The following is a 13,838-nucleotide window of genomic DNA, read 5'->3' as shown; positions in this document are numbered from 1 at the left end:
ACACATTTGGCTGTCAAGAGAGCAATGCATGATGCCTTCAGTGACTACCAGAGCAGAATATTGTCTAATGACATTTCACAAAACCCAAAGAAATTCTAGGTATGTAAAAGCTGTTAGTGACACCAATGTTAGTATCCAGTCCTTAGCGAATGAGACAGGAACTGAAATTGAGGGTAGCAAAGCAAAAGCTGAAATGTGTAACTCAATTTCCAAATGTTCCTTTACAGAGGAAAACCAAGAAGAATTTCCCCAATTCAGTCTTCGAGCAACTAAAAAGATGAAAGAAATAAGTGTTGGTGTCGGTGGTGTTGAGAAATAGTTGATATCATTAAAACTGAACAAAGCTCCAGGGCCCTGTGGTGTCCCTGTCAGATTCTATACTGAATTTGCAGTTGAGTTAACCCCTCTTCTAACTATAATCTATCACAGATCCCTTGAACAAAAAAACATGCCCAGTTCTTGGGAAAAGGCGTATGTGATACCTGTCTACAACAAGTATAGTAGAAGTGATCCACAAAACTACTATCCAGTATCCTTGACATTGATTTGTTGTAGAATCTTAGAACATGTTATGCACTCAAACATAAACAGAATGACCTCCTCAATGCCAACTAGCATGATTTTCGAAAACATCGATCATGTGAAATCCAACTTGCACTTTTCTCACATGACATATTGAAAGCTTTGGATCAATGCAATCAGGTAGATGCGGTATTTCTTGATTTCCAAAAAGCATTTGACTCGACACCATATCTACGCTTATTGTGTAAAGTATGATCATATGGGGTATCAAGTGATATTTATGACTGAATTGAGAACTTTTTGGTAGAGAGGATGCAACATGTTATCTTGGATGGACAGTCATCATCACATGTAGGAGTAACTTCAGGTGTGCCCGAGGGAAGTGTGATAGGACCTTAGCTATTCATGTTTTGTATTGATGACTTGGCAGCCAATATGAATAATAAAATCAGGCTTTTTACAGATGATACAATTATGTACAAGGTGTACAACTTTTCTTCCGCCATTTGTTGATAGGTGGCGATAACGGTAAGTAGCGGTCGAAAGAAACAGATCGCAGACATCAGGCAGTTAGCTTGGACCTCGGTCAACATAACCTCATTCAAACATTAGTTGATTTCAGTCTGCATCATAAAGTTGTCCTTGACTGAAAATGTCAGTTTATGAGCCTAATTCTCATCATTTGTGGGAGATGTTATTGTTTTGTTTCAATGCAAAGAAAATAGAGACTGAGTCTCATTGAATGCTATCAAGTACAAATGGTAAGGACTCTATTAGTGAAAGAATGTCTCATGAGTGGTTTCAACACTTCAAGAATGGTGATTTGTCATAGACTGGCATAGTGGTGGAAAGGAGAATGTTTTTGAAGATGCAGAATTGTAGACATTGCTGAGTGAAGACTTGCGTCAAACTCAAGAAGAATTGGCACGATTAGTGGGACTGACACAGCAAGCCATTTCAAAACATCTCAAGGCAATGGGCATCATTCAGAAAGAAGGAACTTGGCTCCTGTGTGAGCTGAAACCAAGAGACGTTAAACGGCATTTGTGTGTTTCTGAACAGTTGCGTCAGACGCTAAAATGGAAGGGATTTCTGCATCACATTGTAACTGGGAACGAAAAATAGGTTTATTACGATAACCCTAAATGCAAAAAATCATGGGATATTCTGGCCATGCTTCCACATTGATGGCCAAACCGAATATTCACAGCTCCAAGATCATGCTCTGCGTTTGGTGGGATCAGCTTGGCGTCGTGTACTGTGAGGTGTTAAAACCAATTGAAACAATCACAGGTGCTCATTATCGAATGCAATTAATGCGTTTCAGCAGAGCATCAAAAGACAAATGGCCACAATACAGTGAGAGGCACGATACAGTGATTTTGCAGCATGACAATGCTCGACCCCACGTTACAAAAGAGGTCAAAATGGAAAGTCCTACCCCGCCTGCAGTATTTTCCAGACATTGCACCTTCTGACTACCACCCGTTTAGATCAATGGCACATGTCCTGGCTGACCAACACTTCCAATCTCATGAAGGAGTCACAAATTGGATCGATTCATGGATTGCTTCAACACATGAACAATTTTTTTGACATGGTGTTCATACACTGCCCAAAAGATGGGAGAAAATAGTGGTCAGCAATGGAAAATACTACAACTGCCTGTGTATTGCTCTCATAGGCATATTGAGGAAAAGATTAGAATAATTACTGCACGCACAGACACATTACAATAATCATTCTTCCCGCAGTCCATACATGAATGGAACACCTCCAGTGACTAAAAATGCTTCACATCAAATGTACAAAAGAACTTTCTCCTCTAACAGTTGCAGTCATTTTGTAAATACACTGGTTAAGCAATCATGGGCAGAAGCATTGTTACAAACAAGCACAAAAGCTGCATATAATAATTTTATGTTAAAATTTGAAATGTATTTTCCTAAAATTATTGTCAGAACAAACTCATACACATATTTACATAGGTTACTAATTTCTGGATTAGATCGGTGTTAGAAATTCCTTCTGGACATGGAAAACCCTTTACTCTAAATTAAAAAGTTGTACTGACACCAAATTTGAAGAACATGTAATAAACTACAAAAAATATATAGAAAAATAATTACAAAAACAAAATTATTAAGTAATGCTAGAGCAATAACAAAATTGGGCAATAAATCAAGAACTACTTGGGAAACAGTGAAAAGGGAAACAGGTAAGAGCCTCGTGGTTCAGGAAATAGTACTCAAAGACAGTGAAAACATTAAATTAAAAGGTGAAGCTCTGGCAAATAACTATTTAGTAGTGTATTTGTGTCACTTAGCAAAAACTTTAGCAAACATGAAAATTAACAGCTTCAAAAGTAGACAGTAGTATGACATTAACTGCCACAAATGAAAATGAAATATTAAAAGTGATAGAGTATAAAAACCAAAAAATGTCTGCAGGTATGGATGAAGTGTCTGCATCACTAATTAAAAATGTTGCCCAACAAATTATCAAGCCCCTGGTACATACTGCCAGTTTCTTTCAGCGAAGGAGTGTTTCCACAGAGGTTGAAAATTTCAAAGGTTAGACCTCTGTTTAAAAAAGGAGATCCATACAAGACAGAAAATTACAGAACAATTTCCCTTCTCCAGTCATTTTTCAAAATTTTAGAGACATTAATGACAATCAGACTCATAAATTACTTAGATGCATATAAACATCTGAATTGCAATCAATGTGGCTTCCATTCAGGCAAGAGCACATAATCAGCTATCTGTACATACACTGAAGAGATTGTCAGGAATCTTGACAGTAAACAAATGTGTAGTGGGAATCAACTTAGAGCTATCAAAATCCTTTGATACATTAAATCACCAAATTTTGTTAAACAAGATGGAGGCAATAGGAGTAAGAGGAGTTGTGTAGGAAGTGTTGGAATCTTACCTTCAAAACAGAACTTGGATTGCTGAAATCATCTCAGATCATAATAACCCGAAACTCAGGTGGGCTTCAGATACAAAAAAAATGTGGAAATAGGCATCCTGCAGGACGGTGTGGCAGGTCGCATCAAGACTAAAGAAGACTGTCAAAAGGTTTGATGGAAGAAAAAGCAGTGCGAAAGCTGCACATGGCTAAGACGGCAATATTTTACGAATTATTATCGTGAAGCCCAACTTCTGATTAAAAGGGGTGGCTGGTGTAATTTGAATGCTCAACATTTATAATATGGTACCGTAACATTACATAAATACGTGTTTAACTGAAAATTAAAATCCTCAGTAATATGAGGCACACACAAATTTAAGTACCATAACGCAATCTGTAATCCCTGCTTCCGTCAGTTTTACAGCAGTACCGGTATTTATTCCGGTCACAAGACAAGAACTATGTAAACCGGTGTTTACTGCACTCGGCTTTCGCAATACGGTACTTCCCCTAGTCTACAGCCGCATTCACCTCAAGCGGAATACCAATGCTCACGGACAGTGTGTCAGCAGAGATAGACGGTAGATGATAAGACGAATAGCGTTTGAAACTTTAGGCAGTTTGTTATGGAGCCATTACAGAAAAAGATACACTAGTTGACAGTTTAATTAATGTGATGTCTGTTCTTTTGTTCAGAATGAACGAAATGTTGATAGCCTATGGTGAATGGTGTAGGAGTTTCGGAAGCGATATTCATTTAAATATGGGCTTCGCAAATTGTGTCGTGACTCTTAGAAGTCAAACTGATATAGAAAAGTATAAAAACTTTTGAGCGCTCAAAGCTGCAGTTCAGCAGTCGCTTCGGAAACGCGAAAGAAGGTAAGAACATGTTTCATTCCCCTTGGCAGCAAGGAGAGTTCCTTTTGTTTCATTCAGCTACGATTAGGTGCTGTTGTTATTCCGCTGTGAGAGCAGTTGTTTCCTGTGGTTTTACCACATCCACAGCTCTGTGAGAAACAGCAGATAAATAGAAAATAAAGTGTCAGTGCCAAGTTTACTATTGTATTACGTTAGCATATTGAAAAGTGCGTAAATTGCGGTAATAGGGTATCCAATGAAGAAAGATTCGTTTGCTAGTAATGATCGTACTCGAAAGCAAGCTGAATTAAATGAAGTGTATGCAAAACGAGAAAGCAGAACTTCCGTCGTGGCGCATAAATATTCATTTCGGAAAAAATGTCTGTCGTACTTAAAAAAAAAGAAAATAAAACAGGTCTCATAGTTCGAAAATTACAATTGCTGCCTTTTATGAAAATCTAATCATATTACCAGAGCTACTAGGTATTCACTATTTGGATAATAAAGACAAACCGCGTCAACTCGGGTTAAAGACTTTTTTTTGCATAGGTAGGCATCAAATAGTATTTACTCCCTGCCGGTTTCTACGTAATCGCCTCTGCACTCTAGAAGCGTGTTTTAACAATTTCTATTGTACCATTTGAAGGCCAACTTTATATACGATACGAGCTTTAGCTCTAGTGCTCTATTTGCAGTTCCAGGAACTGTCTTTGTGTAAGTTCAGGCGCAACGCATAAGCATTGTAACGAAAGAGGTATATCGTGGGAATGCAAGATAATACTTAACGAACGAATGTGATAATGGTGATTCCATACATGTAGGAACCTGTTAAATTTGGTTCTACATTTGCTTCTTTCATTTAATTACAAGTTTTTCCGATTTCCCTTTGTCATACTTCTCATAATTTAGTCATACCATATCGTGTACCGAGATGGTATTTCTCAGCAATTTTTTCATGCTGTTTCAGAATTAATGCGAAGACCACAAAGGTTAGAGAAGTTGGAACAGCAAAATCAAGGATGCTGATATCGGGTAACTGCAATTCTCTATCCACACAATACACAACTCGGTGCAAACTTTAATTGGGATATGGGTGTTTCATTAGCGATGGCATGTATAACAGAAACGCAAGTGTATGTCTACTGGTAGTATTTGAATAAAAACTTTGCTATCCACAAATTTAAAAGATTTCGTGACATTGCGAAACTCCGGTGTCAAAGATTATACAGATTCAGCTCAGTGTAGTCAACCATACAGTTACGAAAAATAAAGTTGTGGAAGGTTAAGAACAGAGAAGTAGTTATTTGCTATTGTTGTTGCAGTTCATTGTTAACGCAGTGCATTATGTATGATGTGTGATCAATCACAGTGTACCTAATGACTTGTCACTTCGACTTTTAGTTTATGTTAACAATTCTATCACATGCAGCCGAACCGTAGCAGTAAGCAGTAGTTTTTATAGTATTATTCCAAGCTAATCGTGGATTTAAATTATAGTTACACCTCTTAGGTTTCCGCAGTTCGTAGATTTTTGTGTCATTAAAATTGTTCACTGAAAACGATCATTGGCATCACCACACAATGGATCCTTTTGAGAGGATTGAAGTAGAACCAGAACTGAGTTCAAATGAAAACCAAGGAAGAAATCCAATGGAAAATGACAGCTCCCTGGAGAGTGCACCGATACTTACAGTAGGGGACGTTAATTTAGACAAATTTATGGTAAATATGGCTGTGATAGAAACTGTGCCGGAGGAACAGCAGGATTCAGAGTTGAAGGATTTAGGTTTGTCAGTTTACGACCAAGAAACGTTTGAAAAAGGAGTTCTTCAGCAAGTTGACCGAGCTGTAGAAGATCAGAAGCGGAAACATGCGATGGAAAAAGTGGAAAAAGAACTAAAAAATGTGTCTGATGAGATTCAGTAAGTTCTAGCACAATAATTTTCTATCTTTTCAATTGTACCTGTTCACTTGCCACCCACTCCCAGTTTCCATCATTCTCGGTGCAGTCCCTCATTCTTATACAAAGGAAGAACATGTTGGTACCTAAATACGTTTAGTATTCAAAATAATTTGATTGTTTTGGCAGTGCTAGACATTTCTTCTACTGCATGTACATATGAACCAATCGTTTTGTTTCATAGTAAATCTTACATTATAACCTCTACATTTTCACTGTAGGCCTATAGTGAGGAGATTTATATTTTTTCTATAACGTCCACATTGCTTAAAAATATATGTTAATTTAGAGCTCCACTGGGGTGCTGTTGAATACCTTGAGCAGCTTTTCCCCCAAAATTATTTGTACTGTTTCAGGAACAGAATAAAATTTTAAGTATGTTGTTGACAGTTAGCTGAAGATAGATTTAAAGGATTCTGCATCAATCATTCTAACATAGTTAGGATATGGAAAAGTGTATAACATATAATATTAGAGAAATGCTTCAGTACTATTTTATTCGTGTAATATAAAATGGTTGAAATGATTTAGGAGTGTGTGACAAATAGAAAAAAATAAGACAATAACACACAAAATAATAGAAATTAGGCATAAGCTTAATGAAGCTATGGTGAAAAATTTTCACAAGTGAGACATAATTTCAAGTGCTTTTAAAGATATCCGCAGGTTTAGGTAACAGTTATTTTAGCGTTGGTGTTGTAGGCAAGAGAGACGTTGCTCATACCCTGCCAGTGACAAGAGTCTTGTTCCACCATACTAACATTCATCAACATCTAGTGGCTATAAAACATATGTTGAGTTGTAGAACATTTCAGTAACAACTACATCACTCTGAGCAGGTATCAGATAAAGTCAGTGACATACGTGATCATCAATAAAAAATGTGATAGAATGTGGGACCAAACATCCAACCACTTTGAGAATGTTCAGTATCAGATGTTCTTCACATGCTGTTAGCCATTGTGACAAGGATTTCCTCCTATGAAAAAACAGTAATGAAAAGTGCAAAGCAGCAGCATTTTCTGTCAAATGTAGTAAAGTTGGATTTTCTTACTACTTACTCCCAACCCTGCATACAACTTTATTCCCATTATGTGTGATCAGTTTGATCAGAGTTGATAACGCGACTTGTATTATTTCGTATTTCCAATTTTCTTTCTTTCTTTTTTTGGGTCATCTAAGGGCCACAAACCAATTTCGATGCTTCCTTCTTTGTTGTTTTTTTCTTTTTCCTCCATCTTTTCACTATGTTTCCTCTTAATATCTTTGGACCATTTCTTCTCCATCTTACCTTGGCATCCTCCCATTTTTAACACTTTCCTCTTGAAAACCTCTCTTTCTGTTGCATCTTTTTCGCTTATGTTGTTTCTTTCCAATCTTTTTGTTACAAAGACATTTAAAAATCTTTTTGGTTAACTTGTTTCTGTTCATTCTGTATAAATGTCCAAAAAATAGCAGTTCCTGCGTTTATAGTGTTTCATTTCCATTTTCTATGGTGCGATAAATTTCTTCATTGCTTCTTAATTTCCATATCTCTGTATAGTTTTTGGTGGCCCAAGTATTTTTCAAATGATTTTTCTTTATAGGACTTCAAGTTCGTGTAATTTGTAGTTCAGTATTAAACATCCACTTGCATAAAGGCATTCTGGTTTTACTACTGTGTTGTAGTGCTGTATCTTCAAATTTTAAAACAGACATCTTTTGTTACCATTTATTGCCAGGTCTTCGTCGTTCACCAGTAATGGCTGGACAGGCTGCATCGAAGTTGCAATCAAGCGGTTTACAATGTAATGAATTACAGAATAACAGCTAAACTTTATACAGTGTTTTAGAAAACTGCTCAAAGATGTGAACGGGAAAGATATTTATAGTGCTCATAACATGAACGAAAAATATAACATATTCATGAACGATACAGTACCATGTTTGAAAACTGTTTTCCTCTAAAAGTTACTCAAATTAAACAGTAGTCTTTAATAAAACCGTGGATTACACAAGGAATAAAGATTTCCTGTAAGACAAAAAGGAAAATTTATCTGTCGACTAAGAATAGCTCCAATGCTAATGATTTAGCTAAATACAAGGAATACTGTAAAATATTTTTAAAAAAAGTGATTTAGACATTTAAACAAATGCAATGTCAGGGAACAAAATAAAAACAATATGGGATATAGTGAAAAAGGAGACTGGTAGAACCAGAAAGGAACAGGAGCAAATAACATTAAGGATAGATGACACATTAGTAACTGATGGGCATAGTGTGACATATCTATTTAACAAGTATTTTATATCTGTTACTGGTAGAATGGGATTGTCAGGATCAGTAAATAATGCCCTTGAATATCTGAAACTAGCCTTTACAAATAGCTTCAGGTACATGAATATGTCACTCTCTTCACCAAAAGAAATAACTTCCATTATAAAATCTTTAAAAACAAAGCACTCTAGTGGTTACGATGAAATATCAACAAAGTTAATTACGGCATGTTCTTGTGAGTTTAGTACAATTCTAAGTTACTTGTGTAACCAGTCAATTATATCTGGGACATTTAGTGACTGGCTAAAATATGCAGATGTTAAGCCTCTATTCAAGAAAGGAGGTAAAGAGATACCATCAAACTACAGACTGATTTCACTTTTGACAGCATTCTCAAAAATTTTAGAAAAAGTAATGTACAGGCAGCTTCTCAACCATCTGACCACAAATGACATATTATCAAGAACACAGTTTGGATTTCTGAAGGGTTCAGATATCGAGAAGGCTATTTACATCTACAGTGAAAATGTACTTAATTCATTAAATAACAAATTATAAGCAGCAGGTATTTTCTGTGATTTGTCAAAGGCATTTGATTGTGTGAACCACAACATCCCTTTAAATAAATTAGAATTCTATGGTGTCACGGGCAGTGCTGCAAAATGGTTCAAGGTATTCCTCGCTAAAGGGAACAAAGGGTGTCAGTGCAAGGGACTAGTGAATGAAGTCATCAGTCATCATCAGAATCGGAAGAAATTACATGTGGTGTCTCACAAGGATCCATCTTAGGGTCATTGCTTTTTCTTGTGTACATGAATGATCTCATCAGTTACACTGCCAGAAGCAGAGTTCATTTTGTTTGCAGATGACACAAGTATTGCAATAAATAGTATGTCGAGTGTAGTTCTAGAAAGATCTGCTAATGATATTTTCATGGATATTAATAAATGGTTTAAAGCCATCCCACTGACATTAAACTTCTAAAAGACTCGCTATATATAAATTCCTGGGATTACAACTTGATAATAAATTCAGTTGGGAAGAGCACACCACAGAACTGCAGAAACGCCTTAACAAATCTGTATTTGCATTTTGAGTGTTAGCATGCATAGGCAACATAAAAATGAAAAAGCTTGCATACTTTGCTTGCTTTCATTCCATAATGTCATATGGTATAATCCCGTCAGCTTTGACCCGTGACGTAAGGCTGTTGTGGTGTGTGATGTCACGACGGCGCGGAATTTAGTTTGTAAGAGTGGCGTGTTTGTAAGTGTCATTTTTATGTGATCGGTGGTGTTCTCTGGTGGTATGTTAGGTGATGTTTTTGGTTTAGTTTGTGAGTGTGGCGTCGTGTGAATTTTGGTAAATTGCTTTTTTTATGTCTTTGGTAGGTATGGATATGACTGACAGGGTCAAAAGTTTTCGGTTGTCAGCTATGATGGGGGACAGTGCGTTGTTTCTAATATGATTTCTTCAACCATTCGGATTTTTAGATGAAGTCGTGAAGTGTTCAGTATGTCGTGAAGAAATAAGGCGGACCAGGGACAGCTGTATGTGGAGATGTCATAAGGATAACAGGTCAAGGGAAGTGTTCGATCTCAATTTATGAAATCAGGAGCTGCTGTTGAGCTATATAGGTCAAGGGAAGTGTCCGATTCCAGATGATATTGTGTTTAGTGGTATTTGGGGGAGTTTTGTGATGTCGGTTTTTTTTGTCATTTTACATGGTTTTGTACAGGGGTGGGTTTCTAAATTTGTCTATATTTAGTATGTCCCTACCCAAAAACCCTCTATTTCCCGCGCTTGTCCGTTAGTGGCATTAGGCTTTTTGTGGAGAGAGAGAGAGTGTGTGTGTGTGTGTGTGTGTGTGTGTGTGTGTGTGTGTGTGTGTGTGTGTGTGTGTTTTCTATGTATTTTTGTCCTCATAATGTGTACATAATGACTTTATATGCGGCATATTGGAATCGTGGTTTATGGTCGTTTCCGCCGTATTTGTGACGTCATGGGTCAAAGCAGATGGGCAGGATTGGACACTTCCATATTTCCATATTTTGGGTTAACTCTTCAAGTAAAAAGAAAGTTTTCAGAGTCCAAAAGCATGTAATACATATTATTTGTGGAGTAAGTTCATGGATGTCCTGTAGAAACCTTGTCAAAGGACTGGGTATACCAACTACTGCCTCTTAGCATATTTACTCCTTAATGAAATATGTCTTAAATAGTATATCTCTTTTTCCAACAAACAGCTCAGTTCATACATACTATACCAGGAACAAAATTGATCTGTACAATGACTTAAAAGCACTTACTTTAGTTCAAAAAAGGGGTCCACTACTCAGGAACACTCATCTTCAATAATTTGCCAGCAAACATAAAAAATTTAGTTACAAATAAAGATCAGTTTAAAAGAAGCCTGAAAGACTTACTGGTGGCCAACTCCTTCTACTCCATTGATGAATTTTTTAATAGAAATTAATGATGTGTTGTATAGATTCATATTATTTGTATTGTTAATGTTCCACATCTACGAGGATATCCTCAGTACAGATCTATGGAACGAAAAACTAATCTAATCTCAGGTAGTGTATATAGACTATGTCATGTTCACTGTGTCCTTTCACTTTCTTCACAGTCAAAGAATTCTTGGACCGAGTATAGGGGCATTGTTTTAGGCCTTCAGCAATTTGTTTCTTGAAGTTGTCCAGTGGCAGGGTCTGCAATTCAACAGGTACTTTGTTGAACATCCTCACACCGATCATCGGAAACCTTTCTCTTGTTTTGGACAGTTGGCAAGTTGGTAAATTGATGTTTTCTTTGCCGCGGGTATTATGTTTATGGATGTTATGCCTCTTGCTGTAGGTGTCTAGGTTTTCTCTTATGTGGATGAGGCATAATAATACATAATGGCTATAAACAGTCATTATTCCCAATGTTCTGAATAACGGTCTGCAGTGCTCCTGGGTGCTGCACGATGTAATAATTCTTATCGCCTTCTTTTGCAGTAGCAGCACATCCTTCCAGCTTGCCGAATGACCCCATAGCTGTAATCCATACAAAATGTGGTTGTGGAACAAATCATAGTAGACGTTTATCAGAAACTGGTCTGTAATCACTTTTTTAAATCTTCGTAGGAGGTATATTACATAAGAGAGTTTATATATATTAAAAACAAAGATTCCAAGACTTACCAAGTGGGAAAGCGCCGGCAGACAGGCACATGAACAAAACACACAAACACACACACAGAATTACTAGCTTTCGCAACCGATGGTTGCTTCTTCAGGAAGGAGAGGGAAAGACGAAAGGATGTGGGTTTTAAGGGAGAGGGTAAGGAGTCATTCCAATCCCGGGAGCGGAAAGACTTCCCTTAGAGGAAAAAAAGGACAGGTGTACACTCGCGCGCGCACACACACACACACACACACACACACACACACACACACACACACACATACACATATCCATCCGCACATACACAGACACAAGCAGACATGTCTGATGTTTCTTGCGTATGTGCACCGTGTGTCCATTCCACGAGAGTTTGTGGTCTATTGTGAAGCCTAACAGTTTCACAGATTCTATATGGTTAGAGTATGTGTTTTTTCTAAGGCTGCATACCATATGCTGGGTTTTTTCTTCATTTACTTTTATCTTGTTGGGAGTGAACCATTTTTTAGCATTTTCGAACTGTACGTCATACTTCATGACTGCTTGGGCAGAATTTTCCCTTTTAGCAATAAGAGTGTTGTCTCACCAACTTCACTTGGATCATTTACAAAAATGAGAAGAGAAGTGGGGCTATGACCAAACCTTGTGGCCCACCATGTTCTACCTTCTATTCTTGGGATTTTGCTCCTTGGATTGAAACAATTTGCCTTCTGTTTCCCAAAAGACTGAAGTGTAGCTAGGGCTGTACCTCCCACACCATAGCTTTTAGTTTTTTGAGCAAGATCTTGTGGAGGATGCAGTTGAAAGCTTTGCTTAGGTTGTACAGTGCGAATGACACAAACTCTCTCTCCTCGAATACTTGCATTACTTTTCTTAATAAGTCTAATGGTGCAGTGATACAGGATTTTCCCTTCTGGGACCCATGTTGTGCATCTTTGAAGAGATTGTTTTCTGTAATACAAGTTAGGATCTGATCTTTCATGATGAATTCAATCACTTTTGCTAGTATAGGAATGATTGATATTGGCCTAAAACTTAACACATTATGTTGGTTTCCTTTTTTGTAAACTGGTACTCCCCTTGCAAGTTTCAAGAAATCTGGGGAAACTCCTGCAGATAGGCAGTTGTTTACAGCTTTTGCTAATGGCTGTACTATTTCTCCAATAATTTTCTTTTGGACAGTATGGGACATCCCATAGATATCTTGACTCTCTGAAGTTTTGTAAGATTTTACTATTTTCACTATGTCATTTGTATTTACTGTGAGTTTTATTTGGTAAGTAAATATCAGGATCTATAACAGTGTCTGGGATTTCAGCAACAGTGTTTTCTATAACTTAGATAAAGTAGGCATTGAAGTCAACAGGACTACAGACATTAGAAGAGGAAGTAAGCTTCTTCCTATGTTCGTTTCAAATCCAGGCTGGTTTGCACAGATTATAGCCTTCTCTTGTGAATCCATAATTCCCCCTCCCTTTAGCTTCTCTACTTTTTTTCTGTAAAATCTCTTCGTCTCTAAGTAATTGCTGTGTAACAATTGTTTACCATTTAGATCAGTGGCTGCTTTGGCACAGTCATTCCACATTAGGACAATTTTTTGTTGTAGGCATTCCTAGTTATTCCATAATCTGTTTCCATTTTATGTACTCTTTCATCTACAGTGAATTTTTCTAAGCTGTTTTCTTGGATAATTTAGCCCAGACATTTAAATTTATTTATCCTCTTTATCGGGTCAATATCTATTGCTAGAGATTCCGGAACATTTTTTATATTTGTCATAAATTTTGTTTTTTCTATAGATATTCTTAAACCTGCTTTGTTTTCTATTTCTCCTAAGAGATTGATTTATACTCCAGCACTTGTTAGGTTTTCAGAAAGAATGGCAAATCATCTGCAAATGCTGAACAGTGAATTTTTCAATACCTTTATTTTAGTTCCCAGTCTCATTGGTGATAGGGTCTGTTCCATTAGTTTTTGTTCCCATTCTCTTACTATTTTCTCTAGTATGCAGTTAAAGAGGAGTGGAGACAGGCCATCACCGTGCCATACACCTGTTTTGTGTTGAATGCCTTCAATATTTCACCCAGTTTTATTTATTCTGAATTGCTGATATGTTTCTGTAAAGTGGTTGTGAATTTGTTGCCCAATGTCATTTTC

General features: G+C 37.0%; 1 protein-coding gene across 1 annotated transcript in view; it reads left to right on the top strand.

Annotated features, from left to right (window-relative positions):
* Positions 1-4,002: 4,002 nt before the first annotated feature.
* The window catches only part of LOC126335541 (DNA excision repair protein ERCC-6-like), a 126,756-nt gene continuing 116,920 nt past the window's right edge, over positions 4,003-13,838 (top strand). The window contains exons 1-2 of the mRNA XM_049998928.1: positions 4,003-4,317; positions 5,264-6,218. Of these exons, the coding sequence (XP_049854885.1) occupies positions 5,878-6,218 (341 nt within the window). The 5' untranslated portion in view covers positions 4,003-4,317; positions 5,264-5,877. The remainder of the gene's footprint in view (positions 4,318-5,263; positions 6,219-13,838) is intronic.

This window comes from Schistocerca gregaria, chromosome 2 (assembly GCF_023897955.1).
Source record: "Schistocerca gregaria isolate iqSchGreg1 chromosome 2, iqSchGreg1.2, whole genome shotgun sequence".
In the NCBI taxonomy this organism is placed as follows: Eukaryota; Metazoa; Arthropoda; class Insecta; order Orthoptera; family Acrididae; genus Schistocerca; species Schistocerca gregaria.
Note: the sequence above shows the minus strand (reverse complement) of the source record. Positions and strands in the feature narration are given on the sequence as shown.